At 42.2% G+C, this 27,904-nt stretch overlaps 1 protein-coding gene across 1 annotated transcript; it reads left to right on the top strand.

Annotated features, from left to right (window-relative positions):
- Nucleotides 1-631: 631 nt before the first annotated feature.
- On the top strand, nt 632-27,765 carry col28a1b (collagen, type XXVIII, alpha 1b). The gene is made up of 33 exons (XM_050046806.1): nt 632-773; nt 2,099-2,664; nt 4,874-4,894; nt 4,983-5,042; nt 5,175-5,228; nt 5,316-5,360; nt 5,439-5,465; nt 5,569-5,613; nt 5,692-5,736; nt 8,186-8,239; nt 10,726-10,794; nt 11,060-11,128; nt 13,036-13,104; nt 14,217-14,285; nt 14,443-14,511; nt 15,140-15,208; nt 15,522-15,590; nt 16,198-16,269; nt 16,369-16,437; nt 16,533-16,604; nt 17,385-17,453; nt 17,541-17,609; nt 17,691-17,828; nt 18,054-18,122; nt 18,212-18,280; nt 19,740-19,808; nt 20,371-20,451; nt 20,548-20,583; nt 21,349-21,385; nt 21,637-22,191; nt 23,778-23,962; nt 24,458-24,740; nt 27,071-27,765. The coding sequence occupies exons 1-33, from the start codon at nt 632-634 to the stop codon at nt 27,241-27,243; spliced, it is 3,588 nt and encodes a 1,195-aa protein (XP_049902763.1). The 3' UTR covers nt 27,244-27,765.
- Nucleotides 27,766-27,904: the final 139 nt, after the last annotated feature.

Genomic DNA, 27,904 nt, shown 5'->3' with positions numbered 1-27,904 from the left:
CACACCAGCTCATCTGATGGTCCTCAGTCTGTCTCAGCCCGGTTTGCAGGACTTGATTCCGAGGCGAAATGCCACCCAAAGAGCCACAGCTGATTGGACTACAAGCACTGACTGCAACTAAATGAAATTCTAGGTAAAACATTAATAATTATTCTTATTTGATGCCCAATTCAATCTTTATTTGTTTACTTGTTGTGTTGTGTTACAGTTTGAGTGACAGCTTTAATGTGTGTACAGTCATTGGATTCATATAAGTCATGGGTTGTATGTAGAGATGCTTATGTAATGTACGTTTACTCAGTTTTATTGCAGATTATTTAAAAGTTGCAACATTTGAATATTTGTTTAGATCAGTGAATATTTGCACAAATGATTCTGGCTTTACATATGTGTATATTTTGTCTATGTAATATTGCAGACACTTTATCAGTATTAGGAATTTGAACAAATCAAGCTGTTATCATAACTGTGAGAAACTTCACAGCTCTCTGTTTGGGTGTGGCTAGTAGGATGCATGATTGTAACAAATAAACAGGTGAATTTTATAACACTGGCTGAATATTTTGTGTTGCATTCACTGTAAGTTTACGCACTTCATTACTTTGTCTTGTCAACTGTTTTCACTGCAAGGATGGAAGTGTTGCTGAGGGGAAACCTGCGGAGAGGAGTGGGGCTCTGCCTTCTGCTGTTGGCTCTTGTACACGAGGCCACAGGCCAGAGAAGGAAGACAGGGCGCCGGAACAACTACAGGCTGCGTGACGATGGAGAAAATGGTAATTTTATAATGGAGGTATCCACATGTTGGTGGTGAAAGTCTGTCACTGAGAGTCCTGTGGGTGTAACAGACAGGTTACACCGACAGGACAGCTCCAATCACAATGTTCAACGCTTATAGAATGGTTGGGTGGCATATGTAAAGAAAAATACAGATAACTTAGACTTTAACATCACATACAAGAACTGGCCCTGGGATGATGAGCAGCAGCATATTAGTCAGTAGTCAGTCAGTTCAAGTCCAAATCGGAAGTCCTTTTGAGCTTTATATTAGTTGAATCCACAAACCGATCACAGATTTGGTGGTTCGATCTAAAGCTGCTTGGGCAGGACACTGACCCAGGCCACCACCTGGCACTGAGTCAACAAAACTACCTGGTTAGGGTTAGGAAAAGATTGTGGTAGATAAGTATCGACTCACATTACTAACGACTATTGTGACAAAATAACTCAACGTTGACTTCTAGTTTCAGACGGGACAGAAACACCAATCTCCTGGGTGAAAGTCCTGTGTTTGTTGGACCAATCCACCTCCACTCCCACCTCCCTGGATGAGTTTTTTTAATCTATCATCTGAAAAAAAAAAATGTTACGCATTTACAAATTTTCCTCCTTTGCCTCTCTCAACTGGAGTTACCTATCTGGTTGTCACCACTCCCTCCCTGTCTTTCATTTGGCACCATAGGTGCATGAAGGGGCGGAGCGGCCCACATCCTCCTCCTCTTCATCATCACCCCCCTGAATATTACAATCTGACCTGTTGAAAGTAGCTATCTGAGTTATGAAATGACTCTGCCCCGTTCCTCTGTCTGTGTCCCACCGCCACATTTTTTTTCACTGATTCTTGGTCAAACATCTCTAAAGGCTCTGACAGAAAATCGAACCTGTTCCAAAAATTTCAATGATGGACGAAAGTTCCAGACTCAGTGTGCAAACGTGACTGACACAAGGTGAGGTTGTATTTATTTTTGGACGTGCAACAATTTGGGGTTTGCAAAATAAACATGATGGCGATGTGTTTGCCTTTTTTCAAGGGCATATATAGCAAATGGCACTGGTTTTAATTTAATGAGAACACAGTTATATTTATAAGGTGGCAGTCACTCACAAGGGACCATTATCCACCCAGCACATTGGTAGAGGGCCGACTCTGTGGGCCCCCCACCTCATAGGCCCCAGTACAACCGCACCGCCTGCACTGTCTATATTTAAGCCCCTGATAAGAGCTAAGCAGTTGCAACCCTCTCCAGATCTCTTATTTTCCTCTATAACATTGTGAATCTTAACATTCACTGGAGGTTTTGTTGGTGTCCTTCTCCCTCAGGTATGACATGTTCACTGGAGGTGGCATTCATCCTGGACAGCTCAGAGAGTGCAAAAATATTCCTGTTTGAGAAGCAGAAGGCCTTCGTGCTGAGCTTCAGCACCCGCCTCTCAATGCTGCAGGTCGCCGGCTGGACCCTGAAGATGCGAATGGCCGCACTTCAGTACAGCAGCTCCGTCTCTGTGGAGCACCGATTCTCATCTTGGAAAGACCTGGATTTATTTCACAGTCAAGTCAGCACCATGAACTACATTGGCCACGGCACCTACACTACTTACGCCATCACCAATGCCTCACAGCTGTTGGTGCAGGAGACGCCGGCGGACAGCGTCAGGGTTGCAGTGCTGATGACTGATGGGGTCGACCATCCCCGTAACCCTGATGTGATTTCAGCTGCAGCCGAGGCCAAAGGTCACGGCATAAAGTTCTTCGCTGTTGGTTTATCAGACATCGGGCAGCAGAGTCAGAATAATGCCAAGCTCCGGGCCATCGCCAGCACACCTGCTCAGCAGTTTGTCCAAAGTCTTCTTGATCCTCAGCTGGAGGAGAAGATGCTCAAAGAGATGGTGAGTGTGGCTGCAAGTATGATGACCTTAGTTAAGATGGCACCTGTGCTGACATGAGAAACAACAGGGACAGGATGTCTTGACAAAAACCCAAAAGCAACACTCTGACAAAGAGTGTTGGAGATTTGCCGTAGCAACCTGATCTCATCTCTACTCGTCATATTTTGACCCATGGGCAAAAAAACCCCTCAGTGTTATCATAATGATGCCGGGGTCAACCTTTTGCATTATATCTGGACACAGAAGGAGTCAGTGGTACGTCACATGAGTCGATTTCTGTTACTAACAAGGGGCCCGTGGTTGAGTCAACAAAACTACCTGGTTAGGGTTAGGAAAAGATTGTGGTAGATAAGTAACGACTCAAATGGCTACCGACTGATGTGACAAAATAACTCAACGTTGACTTCTAGTTTCAGACGGGACAGAAACACTGATCTCCTGGGTCAAAGTCCTGTGTTTGTTGGACCAATCCACCTCCACTCCGAACTCCCACCCACTCTAAGTGGACTGCCCCACTTTTAAACTAGCCTATATCTGTTAAGGCCTTTGCACACTGAGTCTGTTTATTTTGGATGCGTTTTTTTAATCCGTTATCTAAAAAAAATTGTTACACACAGAAACCTTGCACATTGATTCCGATTTCTCTCTTCATTGTGAAAATTCATGTGACAAAATGAAAAGACACATTTACTCCTTTGCCTCTCTCCACTGGAGTAACGTATCTGGCCGTCACCATTTGGCACAGCAGCTGCATGAAGGGGCGGAGCTGTCCTCCACCTTCTGTGTGCGGTCCACATCCTCCTCCTCATCATCATCATCCACCTGAATATCATTATCTGAGCTGTTGAAAGTAGCTATCTGAGATATGAAATGATTTTGTGACAAGATTTTAATGACAGACAAAAGTTTTGGACTCAGTGTGCAAATGTGATTGACACAATGTGAAGTCGTATTTATTTTTTGGACATGCGACAATTTGGGATGAAAAAACGGACTCTTGCTCTGACTGTCCAATAATGACCCAGATGGGTTTACATTGGAGTTGGTTGAAAGCCTGAAGCATCTCAAACTGACACTAAAGGGTGCTCCCGGTGTCACTGTAATGACCAAGTGGCGTATTTTGACGCCCTGGGATTGAGGCCAGGCTGATGTCTGCCTTCTCTCCATTATAATTGAACAGATGGCCCTCAGCTTATGGTGCTCAAAGCGCCAAAAAAATGCATTTGAAAAACTCATTGGCAATATCTCTTTCCAGAAATCATGACCCAGTTACTCAAGATAATCCACAGACCTTGTTGTGAGCAGTGTAACGTCTCTCAGTGTCAGCGTACCAGCTCTGAACCATATCTGGGAACACGCTAGCTTATTAACATTAATTTTAGCTTGGCTTGTCATTAACTGATATTTAGCTTCAAGCAGTCCGGACCACACTACAGAGGGAAGGATGGCGAGGCGTTCGGGTACCAGTCACCAACAATGCCTTTATTATTTGTAGTTTTCACCACAAAACAAGAAACACAGGCCTTTCATGAGGTTTAACAGTAACCTTGAACTTATCTAGACACATAACTCAAGAAATCACCAGCCAACACCACTGTGCTAGACTTCAGTGATTCTCAACCACTCACCATTGATGCCCAAGAGTCTGAAGCCTTTAACCACAACCAAACCCCGCTGTTACACCAACTGATTCCACGTATTCTCTTCAAACTGTTTGGCTAAAGGTGCAAAAATGTGTTTGCTTGGATTGAACCATGCTTTCTTCTTTGCCTTCCACGTGGTTGCGTAGCACTAATGATGCACTGCACACACCCAGCAGCCGATCAGAATGACAGCAGCATGCAGAGGGGTTTATACACTTCTCTTTATCTGCACTTGCTGTCCTCGCAGTGGGTTCACATCTCAGTGACACAGTTGTGTCTGCATGACGGGGCTTTCCCGTCTGCTTTGCATTTTCCACACACACAGAAATGTCAAATGCATTTGCAGTAGGTCAGGACCTGTCTGAGAGAGCGGCTTGTTCTGCTTTCCAGAAATGTGTGATATTATTCATTCACAATTTTAGCCTGGTAGACAGACACAGAATAGTGTTGAGGACAGACAGCATCAAACATGAATACATTAAGGTTTCCCCAAAACTAATAGATTGATCTTTTCTGTGAGTTAATGAACTGCCACTGACATTTTTTGTCTCATGTTTCGCATCCAGGGTGCAGTCGCATTTGAAGGGGTAAGTCTGTAAATACAATCCAGCATTTTACTTCTCTAATCAATAAGTTTAAATGATAGCACTGACTTTGTATATTTCTCTCTGTTAGTGTCCACAGGCTCAAGTGTGTTTGTGTGAAAGAGGAGAGAGGGGCCCACAAGGAAGTCCAGTGAGTTATGAACAAAAACTATAACCTTTACAAAAATGATCAGTTTCTCCTTTTGTTTTTCTTCATCACAAACATACATAGCATCATCTTGGCTTTTAGCATCTAACCAAGACTTTACTTTACTAATCCCAGGGTCGAAAAGGGGACCAAGGCTTCAGAGGGCCACCAGGTCTTAAAGGAGCGAGGGTAAGTCATCACACAAAGATGCAAAATATTTTAATGTCTGATTTCATGTAGCTCACTTCAAGTTTGTCTTTTTTTTTGTTTTACAAGGGGGAGCCTGGGTTGAACGGTCGACCTGGAAGTGATGGTCCAGAGGTAAAAACTAATCTCTTAAATACTAAGTAACATGCCTCAGATGAAATGCAGATTTTAAAACTGTTTCACCTTTTACAGGGTCGCCCGGGCTATAAGGGCAGCAAGGTGGGTGACATTTATCTTCAGCGGCAGTTGTTTAATTCTCATCAAGTATAATGACGTCCTAAGAATAAAAGGGAACAGTCTAAACTTGTGTTTGGTCTTCTAGGGGGAGAGAGGAGACTGTGGCGCTCCGGGGGAAAAGGGTGACACTGTATGAACATTATAAAACCACTATTTCAATTAATACCACAGACTTTGTCCTCGTAATGATAGAAGTGTCATTTTGCAGGGACCTGAGGGACCTCCAGGCCAGCGAGGATTGAAAGGAGAACAGGTAAACTCACTATTGAGTAGAATGGCCCTTGCAGACCTCCACCATGGCCAAATGCCCTATCTAAAAGTGTTAACAAAGGTGAAAAATATTTTGTGTATCAGCCCTGTGACTCAGGGTGCTTTCACACCTGCCCTGTTTGGTTCGGTTCAGTCAAACTCAAGTTCATTTGCCCCCTCAGTGCGGTTCGTTTGGGCAGGTGTGAACAGAGCAATCAGACTCAGGTGTGCACCAAAACGGGGCGTCAGTAGTGTAGTGGATAGTGCCGATGTCCCATTTACAGAGGCGATGCCTCGCTGCAGCGGTCGCGGGTTCAACCCCAGCTCGCAACCATTTGCTGCAGTGTCATCCCCCCACTCTCTCTCACTCCCCCATTTCACTCTTTCCTGTCAATTAAAGGCAAAAAGCCTGAAAAAATTACCCTGGAAATCCAGAGTTCTCGCAAGAGCACAATTTGAATTTGCTCAGCGAGTCACTCTGGCAATCAGTAATGATGCTCATTACCTATGCCCATGAAACCGAGCTGCACCAATCACATCGGTGTAGCTGATATAGGCGGGCCATACACCCCGTGTATTGTTCTGATTGGTCGTAGTGTTATCCAATTGCATGCAGTGATATTTACAAATGCTTGCATGCTTGGTGCCGCCCCTCGAATTGGGCCATTTTCATTACCCATGGCCAGACCCTAAATCTTTCTAGATTTGGGTCTGGATTTCCAGGCTACGAAAAAATAATTTAGGTCTCAGTCCAGTTACAAACTAACTCTGGTGCGGTTCATTTGTGGTGAGAAGGTGTTCCGACCTGGATCTGAACCAACTGCAGTCACATGACACATTGTTTGGGTTAAACATGAGCATGTTACAGTCCTGGAGGATTATTAATGTGCACCTCCTCCTGTACTGCCTTAATATGCACATTCAGCACATCCAATGCATCAAAACATTGTTTTCTAGTTGGAGCCGCGCCTCGTTTTCAAACTGTATGGTTTGACTAAAATGAACAATGACAGCAATATAGTCCACGATGAGCAGCGCTAAAATCAACCTGCGTAGTTGTCCCTCCATTGTGACATTAGAAAGTGTCACATTTATCTTGCAAGTGTACTCTTCTTCAACGTTTGCTTTACTTCCTGGATTTTTCCCACATGGAAATTCTGACCAATCAAGAGCAGCTTTCTCACGCAAGGCATTTGATCTGGTCCACTTGTAAATGCTGCCGTGAGAACATGAACCAACTCTAGGCAACTATGCAACAAAATTAGTTCCTGATTCAGACCAAAGCAAGACAACTCTAGATCTAAAAGCACCCTGAGTCTCAGTTTTGAGCATTATTTAGCCCCCTTCTTAAGAGGCTAGCATGATATAGTTTATACCAGTGGATGTGTTATGTTGTCTAGTTTTAGAAGATACCATTATCTTTACAGCCTCATAAAGACAGCAATGTTAGCCTCCAATTGTCTTCACTGGGTGTGCGATATTAAATAGTTCCAAATTTAACGTAAAGGGTACATCCTCATGAAAATAAATCTCATCTTACACCAGCATGCTATAAACTCAGAGAGTGAAAGATGGTGAACATTACACCTGGTGAACAACGTTAGTCATCAGTATGTTAGCATTGTTACAGTGAGCATGATAGCATGATGATGTTAGCATTTAGCTTGAAACGCCATTGTGTCTAAATACGGCCTCAGAGAGCTGCGAGCATGGCTGTAGACTCTTAGTGTCTCATTAAAATCACTTAATTTTTCATTTCTCATCATTTTTATCATCAGATTCATCAAATATTTTTATTTGTCATTCTAGTCCACGCCAGTTTTTCAATTCTGAATACTTTTCATTGTTATAATTTGCCTTCCTGAACAGTTTACTGCCTGCCTGCTGTTCATATTGATACACAGACATCAGACTGTCCGTTCACTCTCCAATATGAAAAATGGAAGTGGAATTTGTCTCTTATTCATCTCTGCACTAATGGAATGTGAATATTGGCTTATGGGTAATCCTGATACTAATGTGGCTATCCAAAGCAGTGAATCCAGGCTTGCAGGATATTATTCTTTTGCAGGAACAGACTTTGTGTGGTGGGATTAGTGCAGGGACCTGGCCGCCCAGCACCACTCTTCCTCCTCTGTGCTACTGGCACAGTGTCAGTATAACCTTGTTATTTTGTGAGCTTGGCCTGAGAGTCGAAGGACATGAAAGCAGTGAATGTTGATTTTAGTGATTTCATTGGTGGTTGGTTGGACGGGCTGACCTGCAGATCGGTCATACAACACCAGGGCTTCATTTTTAATTCATACATGATCGTTTTGTGCCGCTGGATTCAAAATTTTTGTTGCAAAATGAAGAAAATCACCCCAGTTGTTTGGATAAAAAAACCCTGCATATTTTAAAGCAAATGTATGTTGTATTGAGGGATTGTATCAGATTTTAAATTTGTTTTGCAGGGTGCAATAGGACTTCCAGGTGACATGGGACCTGAGGGCCCAGCAGGACCTAAAGTAAGTTTCTCCAAAAACTCAAGATGCATTTAAATTCTCTGTTTTCTGTCTTTTCTGCACAGAATCGATTGGCTGGATTAAAGTCATGGGCACCTTGAAATGAAATGGTTTCACACATATATAACACAACTTGTACTAGGATTTGGTGCACATGCATTTAGGGCTTGTCTCACCATTTTTGCCAATTAAATGGTGCATAATCTGGGCGCAAAGTAAGCCGTGGCTGCATCTGACACATCGCTATTGGAGAATTCGCTATTGCAAATTGGAGAAGCGAGCGGTTTTAGTAAGAGCAGTGATGTCACTGCAGCAAATATTGTGGGACATTTAAGCAGCAAAATCGTTTAGCTTCTGAAATAATCAATGAAGTTATGCTGCTTCTCGTGTGTAAATATGCACAGCGTCTCTCTTAATGGGGAGTCGGGCAGCAGCTCTGCAGCTCTGCTCTGCTCTCTGCTATGTTCACATTTTAGAGAATGTCACCTGCATGTCTTTGGACTGTGGGAGGAAGCTGGAGCACCTGGAGGAAACCCACGCTGACACAGGGAGAACATGCAAACTCTGGGGTTTGAACCAGGAACCCTTGCTGTGAGGCGACAGTGCTACAGTGACAGTGCTAACCACTGCATCACCATGCCACCAACCTGATAGATACTAAAGGAAAATTCTGGAGAAAAAAAAAATTATTCACTTTCTTGTTGAGAGTAGGCTGCTTCTTAAAAACACCTGGCAACATCTATAAAACCCACAAATTCAAACCTACCCACATTTATTGGTGGTTTATCCATCCACGTAAGAATATCTCCCAAAATGTTGAACTATTTTTTTAAGGTTTAAAGAGCTTTTTTAGGAAATACAATAAATCCAAACAGTCTATAAACACCCCAAAGCTACAGAGCATTCTGTCCGTAACAGCATAATTATTTAGTCAACCAAAGAATGTAGTTATTTAAGATCATTTAGAAATTTGGGGTCATTTGTCCTCAGAATAGTGGACCAGTTCAGCGCTCCCCAGACACTTTCCCACACAACATTTGTATCATCAGATAAAAACGACCTTTAAAATGTGTGCCCAGGGCTAATAAGATGCTGATGCCTCCATCACCATAGAGCTGTTCCGCAGCTTCTTAACAAAGATGTCTTTATACAGATGAAATGTAATGTGATTTATCGCACATCCAGGAAAAGTCCAGACATTTATCAACAGCAAGTTTTACAGACGGGACAAAGGACTGGTCTTTACTTTCTAAATGCCATAAGAGGTTGGATCAAGACTGTTGGAACTAATGAAGAGACGAGTATAACAGTATTTTCCACCAGATATCACTAAGATTTTACTGTAAATGCCACAAACGTCATTCATTTTATTCAGGTTTATTTAGTAAGCATTTTAAAGCTCCATGGAAAATGTACTGCAGTTAAGATCCCATTAACAACAGAAACGAAGTTAGGTTGAGGTTCTTGTTGCAGATGATGTTGCATGTAAAATATCTCAGGATGCAAATGTAAATATAAATGGCTGCACTGACTTCCCTAACAAGTAATGTACATTACTGTACATGCTCTGAGCAAACCCTGCCTCCTAATAAAAGTCCCGCCCCCGAAAAGAATCAGTTTCAGTTTAAGTGTATGCTATATTTAGAATATTATCACCACTTTACCTTGCCGTCAGACAGCCCTTACCAATAGGGACTGAGGCCGTTATATCAAAGCCACCAGACTCCTCTGACAAAAAAGTAATTTTACTTCACATAACGCAGGAGTTGCTGGTCTACTGTGGCCTTGACTGTTAAGTGTGTCAGGTAAAGAGGTGAAAATATTCCAAATAAAGGGAACACTTAAACTGCTATTGAGTTTTTAAGGTATCTAAAATATGTTTTGACAGTAGATTTAGTTTATCAAATACGCTAGCAAATTACTAGTCGTCTACCCGCAAGTGATTGTTGTTGTTAGTGTGACATCACTGTGATTCAGTCTATCTGTGCATTCCAGTACCCACATTACCGCACTGTATAGTACGCCAGAAAAAGATTTAGTATGTCCTAATACACAGTATGCCAAATTCAGTATGCAAAAAATACCAGGATGTGCTACTACATCTGGTGAACTCGGTGAGTGGCGTTTATTTTATCTCCAAGGTAACAGATATAAAAGCAAGAGGGTCAAAGTTCAGGGCGTAATGTTATGCGAAATTTTGTGTGCATACTGCAAGAAACAGAACATACTATTTAAAGGCAGCTTACTAAAAGTAAAAAGAAAAAGTATGCCATTCAGAACGCACCCATCATGCGGCTACCTGCAGGAATGAAGACTTATGTTGTTTCATTTCAAATAACAACATATTATTTCAAATGCACAAAAAGTGAGGATGATGAGATGCATTAGGTTACTTTAAAAAAAAAAAAAAAAGTTATTTCACATCTATTTGCAGTGTTAAGCTGCCATCACATGACATGCAAACATGTGAACTTGTTTAATTGCCACAGGGGGACAGAGGGCCCAGCGGTACTTCTGGACCACCGGGGGACATCGGTATCGGATTCCCAGGAGCCAAGGTAACTCTTATATCAACATTACTGGAAAAAAATCTGCTGTAGTGATAAAATCCTCCTCAAATCATTGTTATGCCTGAAAAAGAAAGGGTGGGTGGTCATTCTCTCCATATGAAACATTCAAACATTCTTTTCACTGATAGAGAGAAACTTACAAGCTCCCACTAACTGCAAGAGATAGAATAAATAGTACCGTTCTGTTTAATGAATTACTGGAAATTGCTGTAAGAGCTGAAAGTTGTTGAGTGATGCTGTTTGATGTTTACAGGGTGAAAAAGGCATTCAGGGAAGATCAGGTCCCCCAGGTCCTGTTGGGATCGGAGAACCAGGACTACCGGTGAGTATATGAAACATGTACTGGTGTAACTGCAGCGAGATCTTGCATATAGTTGATTCCTTCAAAGTCCACTCTAATAATTAAAACTACTAAAACAATAAATGTAAAGCTACAAACGGTGGAAGTACTCATATATTTTTCTGAAAGAAAAAGTAGCATTCGATAAAAACACTATGTTACAAGTCCTTAAATCAAAGTTATAGTATAATAACAAAGTATTATCAGCAAAATGTATTCAAAGTACCAAAACTTACTTGATGGGCAGAGCAGCCCTTTTAAAAGTGTTATATCCTCTTGAGACCCTGTGTCCTCATCTGTGGACATTGACATTTTGGGTTTACTTGACCTTATAATTCATTCTGCTCAACTCAGACCTGTTGTCCTCGTTCATGGACACTTTTTTGTGCCATCTAGTGGCAGTAAGAGCACAATACACTAATCCATTTAAAAACAAGATGGCAACCATCTCTGCCAAGTCAGTCTGCAGCCGATCCCGACACAAAAGTGGACAAGGTCCAAAACCTGATCACATTTTATGGTTGAAACTTGTTCAAATAATAATCAATAATGTTTGTAGTTTGATATGGCGACAAATTTGACCAATTTTAGCAACGGTAACAAGCTAGGACACTGTTAATCAGGAAGTACTCCTTTGAAGACATTGGGACTTAATTATCATCTTGTTTAAGGGGTCTTGTTTGCGAGTGAGGGTAGAATGAAGCGAGATGGATCGGCGGTTTGGTGCGGCCTCTGCAGTGATGCAGGCGCTGCGCCACTCCATCATGGTGAAGAGGGAGCTGAGCCAGAAGGCAAAGCTTTTAATTTACTGGTCCATCTACATCCCAACCCTCACCTATGGTTGTGAGCTCTGGGTAGTGACTGTAAGAATGTGATTGCAGGTACAAGCGGCAGAAATGAGTTTCCTCTGTGAGGTGTCTGGGCTCAGCCTTAGAGATAGGGTAAGGAGCTCGGACATCTGGAAGGAGCTCGGAGTAGAGTCGCTGCTCCTTCAAGTCGAAAGGGGTCAGCTGAGGTGGTTCGGCCATCTGATCAGGATCCTCCTGGGCGCCTCCTGTTAGAGGTGTTCCACTAACAGCACGTCCCACTGGTAGGAGGCCCCGGGACAGACCCAGAACACACTGGAGGGATTACATATCTCATCTGGCCTGGGAACACCTTGGGGTCCCCCAGGAGGAGATGGAAAGTGTCGCTGGGGTGAGGGATGTCTTTGGTGCTTTGCTTGACCTGCTGCCCTGTGACACTGTTACACACAAACGAGTTGATGATATTAATTGTTTGCAAAATCATAATTCAATGTAACTTGTAACTATAATTTTAAGACAAATGTAGTGGTTCAGTATTTCCCTTTGAAATGTAGGAGGTGTATAAGTATAGAGTATGGCATGACATGGTAATACTTAAGTACCTCAAAACTGTTTTACATACAGTACTTGAGTTATTGTTGTTAGTCCAATACGTCACTGAAAGCCACACACAGCTTGCTGAAATGGAGATCCTTGCATGAGGGGAAGATTAAAGATATGAATAGAAACTTTTTCCTAAAGAGCGGTGAGACATCCAGAGAAAGCTAAATCACATATGCAGGATAGTTTTTCCATCTGGTTTCCTTTGTTATTACACATTACACACCGGCCAAGCTGTCAAACATGAGCATGGTCTTGTGCTTTATACTCACGTCCCGGCTCCAGGATTCCTAAGAATTTAAGATCTGAACAGTTTTCAAAGCACTGCTGCCACCTGGAGCACAACACACGCAGCGTTTCTCAACAGTGCACCTTTATTCTATCTCATATCGACCCACATGTATGTCTTATGTTGGCATGTGCTGAAGCCTTAACATATGTAGAATATTATTATTATTATTAAAAGTTGTTTGTTTGTTTCAGGGTCCCCCAGGACCTGCTGGAGCACTAGGGAACCCCGGACCACCTGGAGAGGGGTTACCAGGGCCGAAGGTGGGTCAAGTTTTAAACCATGTGTCGACTGAAGGAAAGGTTCTCAATTATTATTATTTTTTCCCTTTTTAAAAGATATTTAGGGAAATAATATACATTACACACACGACACCATGATGACATGATGATATAAACTCACAAAAAAACAACGACTTTTTCTTAGGTAATTTTCTGATACACAAATATGCAACGATGATTGTTGTGTAATATGTGTGTTGATGTTATCCAACATCAAGTTTCTGATCATGTGACGAGACGATGTGTTCACAATAGCGCCCGTCATAATAACGTGCACTGGAGCCCACTGTAACTACCTTACGTCACTGCTACCAACCCAAAGCACTGGTATTTGACGACCTGCAAATGATTTTATTGATTTAAAAATGACTTTAATGCTTCGGTTAAATGTCCATGATCAGAACTGGGTACATAGCAACAATATCAGAGCGTAGAATGCTGTAATGGACCAATCAGATAAAAATAATCAACAAAGCCGTGTAATAAGCAGCTGTAAAAGGTTATATTCAGTGCTTATTTTTATAACACCATTTTTGTGTCCTGCAATTGCCTTCAAATTACTTTTTTCATTATGTTTTTATGAGACTTTTATTACAATGTTACTTGAATTTTTATTGTTCTCTTGTAAGTGTGTTGTAGTGTGTGTGTGTGTTCCTATTAAGCTTTATGTATCTGCATAAAAGCCAAGACAAGAGCTGCCAACGAGCGCAGGCTGTAAATGCTGCGGTATGTGGCATAGGTCCATGTTATGTACTCTGTGTCCCTGTTAAAATAAATATTAAATAAATATTTACGTAAAACAGAAGGGTTGGAATAGACAGCGAAGCTGTCTGGGTGTTGACAGTGGAGATAATGAAGCTGCTTCCTTATAGAGTCGACACCAGTGTGTAACCTTTGTGCAGATCATAATGTTCTCTGCAGGTGGAGAACAGAACAGACTGCCTCACTGAAATCAGAAACAGAAAATGTTCCACTGATTGCTTCAAAACATTGTGTATTTACTCAGGAATTTACATTATTGGCCTCCACGTGTGTGTACAAGCTTATGCACGACGATGTCTACGGTATGTCACATTTTCGACCTTTTGTTTTAGGGCGATCGAGGATACGACGGTCCAAGGGGCAATCGTGGACTTGCTGGTGTTGGGATCAAAGGTGATAAGGTAAACTACACTCAAAATGTATACGTATTTTTAGATGTTTACTCAACCTGGGGAAACCATCTGCTGATACTGCAACATTTACTTTGCTTCAAGTACTCACCCACATCTCATCTGATGCAGAGCTGGCCCTTTGATTACTGTATATCTTGTTCCCCAGGGAAGTAACGGGCCGCCTGGGTTTCCAGGTCCACTTGGTGCTCCTGGTGTGGGACTTCAAGGAGAGAAGGTAAAAGCTGCATTAATGTATGTCAGACTTCAAGGTGCTGCCTGTTGTTAATGATGGATATCCTACGCTCAAACTGAGGGCAAGAAAACTGTTCGTTCAGTTTCTGTAACCGCTTATCCTGTTAGGGGTCGCAGGGGGGTGGGGCCTATCCCAGATGACACTGGGCGAGAGGCGGGGTTCACCCTGGACAGGTCACCAGACTATCACAGGGCTGACACATAGAGACAGACAACCATTCACACTCACATTCACACCTACGGACAATTTAGAGTCACCAATTAACCTGCATGTCTTTGGACTATGGGAGGAAGCCGGAGTACAGAAGGGCTCCCCCACCCCGGATTCGAACCAGGAACCCTCTTGCTTTGAGGCAACAATGCTAACAACCGCACCGCCGCACTGCAAGAAAATTATATTTCTTTTGTTTCAGTTTTTGCCAGCTATGGTTGAATGTAACCAAGAACATTTACTCAACTACTGCACTTCAGTACTTGTACATTACTTGAGTGTTTTATTCTGTGTTTCTTAATACTCCTACACCACTACCTCACTACATTTGTCTTGTCAGCTTTAGAGAGGTCTCATCACTTTGTTTGATTCATTTTTAACTTAATCTTCTGTTTCGCAGGGTGATCAAGGCCCAGTTGGACCTACAGGCCCCAGAGGAGCTCAAGGTATTGGAATAACAGGACCAAAGGTGAGACAGGAGGGCGACAATGTCCTTTAACTAACAGGATGTTTGTCTCAGGAACAGAAAATTAGATACTAATTGTGACTGACAGTGAGCTGATTCTCCATCTGATTGCATCTAAATTGTTTTGCATATTTAATCACACAAATCCGCCTGTGAAACACGGCTGACTCGTCAGTCAAATGTCTGGGAGGTGGATGATATTGGTGGATGGTCTGTAATCTGAGACACATTAATTTCACATTCAATTCTTTTATGGCATTTTCTGTGTCCCAGATTTTACTAAATATCCCTTTGACTGTGTGAATGTTGTTCTCAGGGGAATCAGGGCCTCCCAGGTGAGCCTGGCCTGACAGGTGAGAGAGGTGTTGGAGAGCCCGGACCCAAAGTGAGTCCTCTCACCACTATGACACTTATCACTCTACAGGAAATAGAAATGAGAAGAATGATACCACCCTCATGTCTGTATGTCAAATATGAAGCTACAGAAAAGGGGCCAGCTATCTTAGCTTAGCATAAACACCGGTCATTTGGTTTTCTATAGATGAAACAGACACAGTAAAATGTGCGAGTGGTTTTTAGAGCTGCTGGTATGTGCAAGCATTTTATTACCTTTGCAGAGAGCCTGGCTAGCTTTTCCCCTCCACTTCCAGTCTTTATGTTAAGCTAACCTAATCAATGATTTATGCTGCAATCCACTGTACTAAAAAGAAAGACCTTCGACCACAAAAATGCAATTCAATGCTCTTTCAAGTCAAAGTTTCAAGTTGGAGAACTCAGGCAAGATCCACGTAGGCTGAGTTCGCTGACATATACTCAACTGATGTCACAGCACACAGTTAGTACTTTAGTATTTATCTTCTCGTCTCTCAGCAAGTGAGCGGATAAGAGTATTTCCCAAAATGTTGAACTGGGATTTTTAAGGTGATTAGCATAAGATCATCTGCCTAATAAAAATCTCAAACTTTAAGTCGCACATTACTTTCCTCTCTCAGGGTGACCCAGGTTCGGAGGGGTTACCAGGTATACCAGGTGAGCCGGGAGAGGATGGAGCTCAGGGACAAAAGGTAACATCATAAACCTGTTTGCTCCTTTTCATATATATATAATATATAAATATTTCTTACCAGTCTGCTGTTTCTTTAACTGTTTCAATATAATGACAGGGTGACCTTGGATTACCGGGGCCCAGGGGACCTGACGGTGCTCCTGGTAAGGGCGTACCTGGAGCAAAGGTAACAGACATTTTACACGTCATCTATGAAGTGATCATGTGAGAGCTCAACTTGTTTGGATGAATAAGAGCAATAGTTTGGTGTTATTTTGGCAGGGAGACAGAGGGGACAGGGGAACCAGAGGATCACCTGGCGCAGTTGGTCCTGTGGGGCCGATGGGGTCGAAGGTAAGTAAACACAACCAGAAGCATTTTATATGAAAATGTCATTCAAAGAAAATGTTGTCACATCTGATAGAAATAGTGGTGGAAAATGACAAAGTACATATTCAAACACTTTTGAGAAATCTCTCTCCAAATTAGGTATTAAAGCTGCAGCTGGTAACTTTTATAAAAATAGTTTTTTGTCATATTTTATGAGACTCACTGTATCCAGACTGTCTGTGCCTCTAATGGCATTTGCAAGAATGTACAGCTGAGCGAAAACAACCAATCAGAGCCGAGGATTCTCAAACATAGCTGTCAGTCACAGCTCATGAACTGTGCTCAAACTGTCAAACTATGCAGCGCTGATCAAGTATGAATCAAGATTCTGCAACTGCATTGTAAATGAGAAAGTTTGTGATCTGACCGTCCATGTTGGATATGGTCAGGGGAAAACCAAGCACCGCCCACCGGCCGGAGCAAACATTCTCATTTTACAGCTAAACAGTCACTAAAAATGTGAGAAATAGGCAATTCAGGACAGGGCTGTCCCTTAATAGTCAACCAAACGTTAGACAACCAGAATGGTCATTAGTCGGCAAGATTTCATTGGTCACTTAGTAGCAGAAAAAACAAACAAACAAACACACAAAAAACAAACAAACGTGAAACTCTTTTAGGAGCTGTGTCTTGTCAAATAAACCAAAACCTATATGACTGGAACATGTGGAAATTTAATTTGAAAGGACAGACACAGGAAGTGTTTCAGTCCCACCTTTTCCTGATGAGTGTTTGGTTTTTCAGGGTGAACCAGGAATCATTGGGCTGCCAGGTGTACCTGGACCACCAGGGAGGGGTATCGCTGGTGCCAAGGTAAAGCATCTCCACATGTTGCAAACAAACAGGTGCTGTAACTGTCAACAACAGTTGGTTTACTGATCTTCTTCTGGTTTTTGTCAGGGAGAATCGGGCCAGCGAGGTCCACCTGGAGCTATGGGAGAGCAGGGGATAGGTTTACCTGGACCAAAGGTGAGTCCAGCTTCATGTTTACTCTTCACTGAGCCTCACGTTTAAAGTACTGATATAAAGGTGGCATGTTTGGGTTTGTAGGGGGACAGAGGGTCACCAGGACCTGGTGGGGCACCTGGACTTAAAGGTGATGGTTATCCCGGCCCTCCAGGACTTCCAGGGCCTCCTGGTCTGACAGGAGAGACTGGATCAGATGGCGTTGGTTTACCTGGACCAAAGGTAAAAGTTCACCTGTGGAAAAACATAAAATCAGGACAGTGTCACCAATGAAACCACATCATTGTTTTTTCTCGCTGTGCTGATTCTTGCTTTATATATTATTTGTGTGTTTTCATCCTCGTGTTTATAACTGCAATGTACTTTCTTTTTTTTCTTGACTTTCTTTGTGTCTGTGATCAGATTTCTGTGATTACTGATAAATATCAATAAATGTTTCCTGTTCAGGGAGACAGAGGTTTGCCTGGACCTCCTGGACCTGCTGGGCCACCAGGAATTGGCATAATTGGTGCTAAGGTAATCTGTCCTGTTCAAAACATTGGCTTGTATATGATTTAAACTATAAATATATTGCCTTTAAATTAATGTTGGTGTGTTTCCTGTAGGGTTCAGCTGGTCAAATAGGACCACCTGGTCCATTGGGGTTACCTGGAGAGGGCATCCAAGGACAAAAGGTAACACTGTCAGCTGTCAGCGTCAGACTCTAAAAGTTTGACCAATAACTAAAACCCACAATCTGCTTTATTAGACAGTTTATGAATGGATATGGTCACCTGACTGGACTCACTGCAGAGTTACTGGTCAATTTATTTAAGGAGTAAAAGTATTTCTTCCCTTTAAATGACTGGTGAGCAATGTTTTAGGCTAAAGACTCAAATATAATGATGAAACTGAATCAGCATGAAGACAAATGTGCCTAGATTGACTATGAAATGATAACAGTAAGAAAGCAAGTAAAATTTATGCATATGGTGCTTTTCGTAGACATAGGTCCTAAAGTGCTTCACAAGGGCAATATACAACAAGAAAGAAATCATAGAGACAAAGCGACTACGTGGGCCACGTAGTTAAAAGTGCACAATTAACAAAAGTATTTGCACACACAAGAAAAAAGAAGAAATCACACTACACAACGACAATACAGGAAATTTGTAAAAGTAGAGCCCTGGTGCAGACAAGTTACCCAAACACCTGTCTGAACAGGTTTGTCTTTAGCTGGCTTTTAAAAGAAACCACGGAGTCAGCAGATCGTAAGGGAGCAGGCAGAGCATTCCAAAATTTAGGTGCTACGGCTGATAAAGCTCGATCACCACGTGTCTTGAGGCGAGTGCGAGGGACAGACAACAAATTTAGCGTATTTGATCAAAGAGAGCGAGCTGAAGAATACAGGTGAAGAAGTTCAGCTACATAAGAAGGAGCCTGATGGTGCAATGCTCTGTGAGTAAGAATGAGAATTTTGAACTGGATCCAAAACTTGAAGGGATTTTAGTATCGGGGTAATGTGAGAGCATCTATTAGATCTAGTTCATAGTCTTGCAGCAGCATTCTGGATTGCTTGCAGTTGAGGGAGAGCTGACATACTCAGTGAGGAGAAAAGTGCAGCACTCAATGCGAGATGAGATAAAGGCATGTATAATCATTTCCAGTTCAGAAGTTGAAACAACAGATCTCAGTTTACGTATATTTCTCAAGTGGAGGCAGTCAAGTAGCCTAGATAACCTGAGAGAGCCGGGTATCATCTGCATGTAAATGATATGCAATGTTATATCTGTGTGTATGTTTTAATCCTCATTTTATTTTGTTTTGGTTTCTTTTAGTGGTCTTTCAGAAAAAGTCGGAAAATGTTCCTGGAAGTTTATTGACAAGACATTTGTTATTTTTTCAGAATTTAACAACTAAAGCAACCTGAGTCATTTCCCATGAGACTGTCAGTGGCTATGACTAATGGGGCGATTTTGTTGAATGCTAGCAAAATAGCTGCTGTTTGTTCTCAGATCCCTTTTGGAAGTAGAAAACCATTTAGTCTAGAATCCGAGGTTCATGTGCTAAAAAAAAAAGAAAGAAACTTTCTATTAGCTCCATCATGTTTTTGTTTAAATTCTCTTTGACATGGTCTGTGCTCTGTGTTTCCAGGGGGAGACTGGATTTCAGGGGATCCCCGGCCCCAGAGGTCCTCCTGGACAAGGTCAACAAGGAGACAAGGTAATGATATAATGTCAGAGCTTGTATTATGAATATAGTAAACATGAAATATGGAGTGTTAAACTAGCAAAAATGAAAACGTGAAAAGATTAAAACAAAATCAGTTAACTAAGTGGGGGGGAAAAAACAATACTGCACAGTATCGCATTATCTTCGTGTGGCAACATCATATCGTCACACAGTACCAAGTATTGATTTTTTAATTATATAAACTATTAATATTACAAATACCAGTTAAACTTTAGGTAGGCTACTAGAATATTCTCCTGAATTCTGGATTCTGCTGCTGCAGAAAAATGGCTGAAGTGAGATTAATGGGCTGAAAACATTGTCTTTTCCTTTAGGGACATAATTTACAGTTGAAATGGGTAGTAAATGGCAATATATCTTATCACTATACTCAGCATATCACGATAATATTGTATCATGATTCCCACCCCTAATAAAACATACTTACATTAATCAATTATTTACCTAAAGTTGTGTTAGAGGGGAATAGGAGACCTCTTTCTATCCCAGCCTCACTGTGTGATTCAAGATGACTGTGTCTTTCCTCTCGCAGGGGGAGCGAGGGTTCAGAGGTGAAAAAGGCAAAAAGGGAGACAGAGGAGAACCTGGAGAGACCGGACCCACCGGACCTTTGGTACTGGATTTAGTTTTTTAGAGTGGTTTTAATGCTCTTAAGGAAATCTGACAATATGTAAACAGCTAACAAATGCTAATCTCTCTCACATCACAGGGTAGAGTAGGACAAAAGGGAGACCCTGGACTTACAGTAAGTAAAGTGCATCACTTATGACACTGAAAACCAAAAAGTACAGTCAACAATACTGGAACATGTTTCATCATTTAGGCCCATAAGTGCTGTCTTTTAGCTTTAATTTGAAGGTGTTCTCATCCATTTTAGATGAACAGTGTAAGAGTTGTCCTTTTTAAACCGAACTTTAGGGGAAGAAAGTATTTTCCCCCTAAATAGTCTTCATTCTGATCATTCTAATCTGACGTCTAGGTTTAAGGGTGTTTGAGGGTAGGATGCTGCAGGGTTGCTGGGCCTTAGAGAAAGGGTAAGGAGCTCAGAGATCTGGAGGGAGCTCAGAGTAGAGCTGCTCCTTCATGTTAAAAGGGGCCAGTTGAGTTGGTCTGGCCGTCTGATCAGGATGCCTTCTGGCACCTTCCTTTGAGTATTTTTAAGATTCTGGGGTAAACCTAGAACACACTCGAGGGATTAAATATCTCATTTGTCTTGGGAACACCTTCGGATGTCTGGACTACCTCACTGCTGCCACTGCGTCCGGCCCTGGATCAGGAGCAGACAATAGATGGATAGGTTTTTGAGGGTGTTCACATTCATTTTGGGTACACTAGAGGCTGTGTCCTGCTATAAACTGGAGTAACCTGCATGGAAGTCCAAGACTGTGCCAACTGATTTAGTTTTAAACACCCTTAAATTAAAGCTGAAAGACATAATCAGCATTTCTTTACCATAACTCAGTGACAAATCAGTTTATATTAAAAGCATTACACTCTTTGTCTTTTACAGAGGGAAGAAATCATCAAAATAGTGAGATCCATATGCAGTAAGTAACCAGAAACTCGATTCTTTCTGTCCATATGTTACAACATAGTATCTCAAAGTGCAGCCAGCAATACTTTCACTTTTAGGAGCTTACACCGGTGGTTTCCAACTGGTCCAACCACAGGGTCCAGATTTGTCTTCTTTGAGATCCCCTGGTCTACAACTCAATATATGGACCTGCTCTGTGTGAAGAGTGTCATGAGATAACTTCTATAACTAGATTAACAATGTTAACTTGACTTTGTTTGTTAGGTTGTGGAGTGACCTGCCGCCAAACCCCCTTGGAGCTGGTCTTTGTGATTGACAGCTCTGAGAGTGTCGGCCCCGACAACTTCAACGTGATCAAAGACTTTGTAAACGCCCTGATCGACCGAGCCTCGGTCAGCCGGGACACCACGCGGGTGGGTGTGGTCCTCTACAGCCACATCAACATGGTGGTGGCCAGCCTCAGGCAGGAAGCCACTCGTGATGAGATCAAGTCTGCGGTGCGCTCCATGACCTATCTGGGTGAGGGGACATTCACGGGCAGTGCCATCCAGCAGGCCAACCAGGTGTTCAAGGCGGCACGGGCAGGTGTGAGGAAGGTGGCCATCATCATCACAGATGGGCAGGCCGATAAGAGAGACACAGTCAGTCTGGAGAGGGCTGTGTCCGAAGCTCAGGGGAGTAACATCGAGACGTTTGTGATCGGGGTGGTGAATGAGAGCGATCCTCTGTTTGAGGAGTTCAAGAAGGAGCTCAATCTCATGGCGTCTGACCCTGACAGCGACCACGTGTACCTGATCGATGATTTCAAAACACTTCCAGGTGAGCCATGATCACATCAAGAACAGTCACAGCTCCACCTTTTAGCACCAGATCTGTGTGCTAGGTACCCCAACAGAGGGGGGACCAAAAATGGGGACGGTACAGGACGGTTCCATTGGTACCATCTAGAACTTTTCACATTGGAAACAGAAAAAAAACATACCAAACTAAACTGAACCGTACCGTACTGCTCGGTGGAAATGAGGCTTTAGTAGCACCATACATTCCATATTCACCACTTGTAACACCGTCCTGACCCAACAGTGTTGCTGTGGAAACATTGTGCCCACCCTTTAGTCTTCCCCCAGGTCGCCACAGTTAAGTGTCAGCCTGGCTAGTGGTGCTAACATAGTTAACAATGCTAAAGGGGTTTTGTGGCTCAGAATGAAGCCACTTGCTCACTGGAGCCACCTGGGGGAAGATGGTACGGTGGCCACCATGTTTCAGCAGCAATGTTGTCCAATTTCACCACCTCTAAATATATAGCACTTTAAATACCGTATTAAAGCTCATGCGGACATTGGAGCACCAGACTGAAATAAAAGACCATTTTTCTTAAAAATTAACTGGTTAGTTACAGATCAATGGGTGTCACGCTATGAAATTAAACATAAAAACAAAATTAACCGAAACTGACATCCCTAATTGAACAGTAACATCTCTTTCTGGTCACTGATTTTCTGGATAATTTAAAGAGTAAGGTCTATTTTTTTGGCAGAAAGTAGCTCCACTGAAAACAGACCATAGTGTGTTTTTATCAGCAATATTATTATTATTATTCAGGGACAATGGAAACAATGATACTTTAAATTCTTTAAAATGTAATTTTTCAATGCTGTGAACACAAAAAGTAACATACCATTCACCTTCATTCATTTAAGGTGGAGAAACCCAAACTGTCTGCATTGCAAGATATTTGTTTTCTTGAATTTGACAAACCAACCCTTTAAAATTTGATTTTAATGTAAAATACTGAAAGACAAACAAACTGTGATTCCACAGTTTCACAGTATGTGCCTGTAAATTCATGTCATGTTTTAAATGTGACCACTGGCAGGAAGTTGTCATTGGGCACAAAGATGGCAATTTGAGATTTGAACTGAAACCCAAAATGTCCTAAACAACACTGAGGGAGAAATCAGGACTCATAAATGATGTGTAAACTGTCACTTAAAACAACAAACTTTCTCTGCCTTCACTTGGAAGTCAAGATTTAGGTGTTCAGAAAATCATTTACACATAAAGTAGAAAATTTCAAACAATTTCTCTTGCTGACACTTGGTGGCAACAAAGAGCAACAGTCTGGATAGAATAATGTTTGGTCCTCACACATTCTGAGCATAATGAGGAGGAAAACCCTTGGCATAGATGTGAGTCTGGGAAAATCAGTTTACTACAACAAATACTACCATGGTGCTCTTGAGCAAGACAACTCAAACTGCTCAAATCTAATCTGTTGTTGACTTGGAAGCTACTACAGGTAGTCTGTATACATGCACTGGTACTCAGAAAAGAGATGAAACTATACAGTAGAGTATATATATATAAAGCTGTACATTTACCGTGTTGGTCTCCTTGTCTTGCAGCTCTGGAGAGAAAACTGCTGAGCCATATCTGTGAGGACGGAGAGAGACATTTGTTCAGCTCCGTCCCGAGCTCCAGACTTCCTCCAGGAATCCCAGAGGTCTCCGGTAACGTTCGAGAACCTCCATACAGGACGGATACCGACACCCCCACCTTCACTGGAGACTACAGGAGGGTTCAGATAGTGGTGAGAACACAACTCACTCATTTTTCTACCTCCTTTTGTCAACATAGGCTTGTGTTTAATGCTTAATATATGTGGAATATCCAGAGGCAACCAGGTGAAATCATCCAAAACCTTTTGTATTTTTACTCGTTGGTCCACCACTTTGGTCCAGACTGAAATATCTCAACAACTATTGGATGGAATGCCAATAAATTTTGTACAGACATTCATGGTACCCAGAGGATGACTCATACTGGCTTTGGTGATCCTTTATCTTTTCCTCTGGCACAAAAATTGGTACAGAAATTCACCATCCCAAGAGGATAAATCCTGCTGACTTCGGCATTTCTCTGACTTCTCCTTTAGCGCCACCATGAAGCTGACATTTGTGGTACTATTAAATGAACTGACATAACATTCAGACAAAGCAAACAAAGCTGCTGAAGTAACATGAGCTCTGTATACCTGGATAAATAAAAGGTACAACAGATCAAAACACTCCCTCCTCTGTTACAGCCCGGCCCTCCGGCGTCACAACCCGGCAGAGAACCCATCATTCTGCCGAGACCCAAGACGGACGACAGAAGCTCCTCAGAGATTCAGAGATTTCCGTTCTTTGACAGGGAACCCTTCAGACCCGTCACAGAGTTCCTCCCACAGTTTGACATGAAGGACCCCAACCACCATGTGGTGATGACGGGAGCCATCGGGCCAGCTGGTCCCACTCTGAAGGCCCCGCCTGAGAAGAAAACACCGCCGCCTCCGACTCCCCCACTGCTGCCATCTGACACCTACGCAGGTAACAGCGGATATGACTGTAGGATGGAGATATGCCTATTCCATATTCAGTGGAAATGTTGAGACAATGAAGTCAAAGCATTCAACAAAATTTTAGATGAACTTACTGGCTATAGACTCAGTATTTTTTAAGCATTTATTTGCTGTCTTACAGAAAGTTTGAAGAATACTAAGACCACTGTACACAAATTTGCTATAGCTAAATGTGAAGCTACAGCTAGAAGCCAGTTAGCTTAGCATATGTGTCTTACCCCAAATATCAGACTGCTCCTTTAAATCAAACCGAGTGCAATAAATTTACAGGAAATTGTGGACAGCTAAAGTTTGTCACACAATGAAATCCTTTCAAACATTATAAGCTTTGTATGCTGACATTTTTAACAGGTATACGAATGTCCAAATTTAAACCAAAGTAATAATCCAGACTGAAATATCTCAACAACTACATGATCGATTGGCACATTTTGTGCCGACATTCATGATCCCCAGATGATGAATCCTTCTGACTTGGTGATCCTCTGACTTTGTCTTTAGGGCTGCTATGAGATTCAAATTTGTGGATAGATTGCAATGAAATTTGATTTCATGGTTATCTCAGGATGAAGTGTAGCAACTTTGGCAATCCCTCCACCTTTTCCAATACTTTGGTTTATGACCAAAAAATACCTGCAAATCTAACGACATTCCCATCAGCCTCAGCTGTACTTTGTCTTTAGTGCTAATTATCAAATGTCAGCATGCTCACACGCTAAACTTAGAAGGTTTACATCATACATGGTCAACATTAGCATGTTAGCATGCTGGTGTTAGCATTAAAGGGGTAGTCCCTATGTTCCCCGGGCCTATGTCTCTTATCTCTATAAACATCTGCATATGAATCTGTAGGTGACAGGGCAAGATTTTGGTATCAGGGTGCTCTGGTTTCCATTTGTAGTCTGAGTAGTATTGATCAATCGGCAAGTAAATAGTCCATATGGAGCAAGTGTAAACCCACTGTAATGTCATCGATTGGTTTGTGGCTTACAGTTTTGAAGCCTCAAGTTGGGCATTTTGGTTGTCGCCATCTTGGTCTTTTACAATCAGCAGCAACTGGAAGTGACCATATTTGGATGAGAGGCTGGAGCTGGTTGAAAACAAGGGGTGGATCCTTCAGCTATCATCTGATAACAAGTTAGCTTTAAACAAGCATTTTTTTTAAATTTATCTGAATTCATACGCACATATCTGTTTATTGAGATTAGCCAAAATGACTGGTGCACGGAAGAGGAAGTCTCGGCCCAGACATCCACTGGCTACAGCCAATCAGCTCGAAACATTGGCCCCCACTTGAGACGTTTGATCATGGTCAGATGATAGCTGATGTGTTCTGGTATTGTATGTCTCTTGATGTAGACTAGCATTGTCAGAGACTGATAAGGGCTAGCTTCCCAGTTCAAATTGCACAAGAACAAAAGGATATGGGCGTTTGAAATGCAGTTTGAATGGTAACAATCTGTTTAGCCTCTGTTACAAAGACAAGAAAACAATCTTCCCTACAAATTTGAGGGCATAGGCTTCACAGAGTGAAACATCAGCAGGCCACAGTAATGTTAAGCTGTAGATGGGCCATTTCAAAATATTTACCCAGGGAAATACCACCCTTTGAAAGATCCCCTTGAAGTGTCACATTGGCAGAATATTGAGCTGGGGAACACAGAACCCTGGGAAATTGGATATGTTCCTATTTAAAGCACCACTGCGTGACAGTACAGCCTTTCAGAGCTGCTAGCGTGGCTTTAAACTCTTAGGACACATTCACACTGGTGCCATTTGGTCCGTGTTAAACAAACCATGGTCCGCTTCCACGGATAGTTTGGTTCGTTTGGAGTGGTGTGAACACTCACTCAAACTCTGGTGCGGACCAAATGAGCAAACCCTGGTCCGTTTGAAAACTGGATGTCTCGGTTCACTTGCGAGTGAACCCTGGTGCGGTTCGCTTACAGTGGGAAATGCCAATGGACTATCCAGCGAACCAAAGAGAGGAAGTGACGTAGAGCTCATTGGTGTTTGGTGTTTTGTGGTGACCAAGCCGGCTGAAGGGGATGGATTTCCGTTTCCAGTCCGGGCCAATCGATGAGCCGGGTTTTCTTCTTCCTCGTGCTTTTTTTCTTCCTGGTTGGTGGTCGTTTTGGGCAATACCGCCCACAAACGAGTAGCTGTTGCAACTGCGTGACGTTGTGCATGCGGTTTAGTCCGCTTTAAAAAGTGCAGTGTGAAAGTGAACCGAACCAAATGAAGTTGTGAAAGTCTTGTTAAATTTGACACTTCTTTGTGTTTTTCTGTTGCCTCCAGCGGAGCGCTGCGGCCAAGTGCTGGATCCAGGACCGTGCCGGGACTACGTGGTGAAGTGGTACTATGACGCCACGGCTAATTCCTGCGCTCAGTTCTGGTTCGGAGGCTGTCTGGGAAACAGCAACCAGTTTGACAGTGAGAGGAGCTGCAGAAAAACCTGCGTCAAGGTCTAAACCTGCATGTGTACCTGTAGTCATCAATAAAACATTCTGCTGTGACGCCACGTGACTTCGCCATGACGTTCACTTCAACTTCAGTGCCTTAGTATTTTACTTGTAGCTACTTTTGACATGGATAGGGAAGAAAAAAGAGGCATCATTAAAGCAAATTAGCCTAAAATTGAGTTTAAAGTTTAAATCGTTCAGTAGGCTAAGTACTATTAAATGTGTTTTTTTTGTTGGCCAGAGGGAGTTGTGTATTAATTGTGTAAACCAAGTTAAGCTAATGCAGAGAAAACGGTGCCTGTGATGTTACTGACACACTGTGGAACACTTCTGTTAAAAATAAAACAACCTTTGTAACCACTAACCTTTCTATTCAGAAAAATAACCCCTTTTTATGACGCAATGATGAATTTTTTTACTTAATGTCTTAAGTTTTTTATGTTTATGTTTTAAATACTGTGAAATGTCATTTAAGAAAAAACCCCCAAAGCAAATAAACTCATAATTTCATGCACTGGAGGTTGGATGCTGTTATTTTAAGTATGTTTGGAACAAAGCATCTGCTACAGCAATGTACGATAATGCATGATGTCCACATGTTCAGCTTTTTCACACACAATAAAAATAATGCTGGTTGAATTTGTCCATGCACCTGAAAAAATAGTAGGTT

This window comes from Epinephelus moara, chromosome 6, assembly GCF_006386435.1.
Source record: "Epinephelus moara isolate mb chromosome 6, YSFRI_EMoa_1.0, whole genome shotgun sequence".
Classification (NCBI taxonomy): domain Eukaryota; kingdom Metazoa; phylum Chordata; class Actinopteri; order Perciformes; family Serranidae; genus Epinephelus; species Epinephelus moara.
Note: the sequence above shows the minus strand (reverse complement) of the source record. Positions and strands in the feature narration are given on the sequence as shown.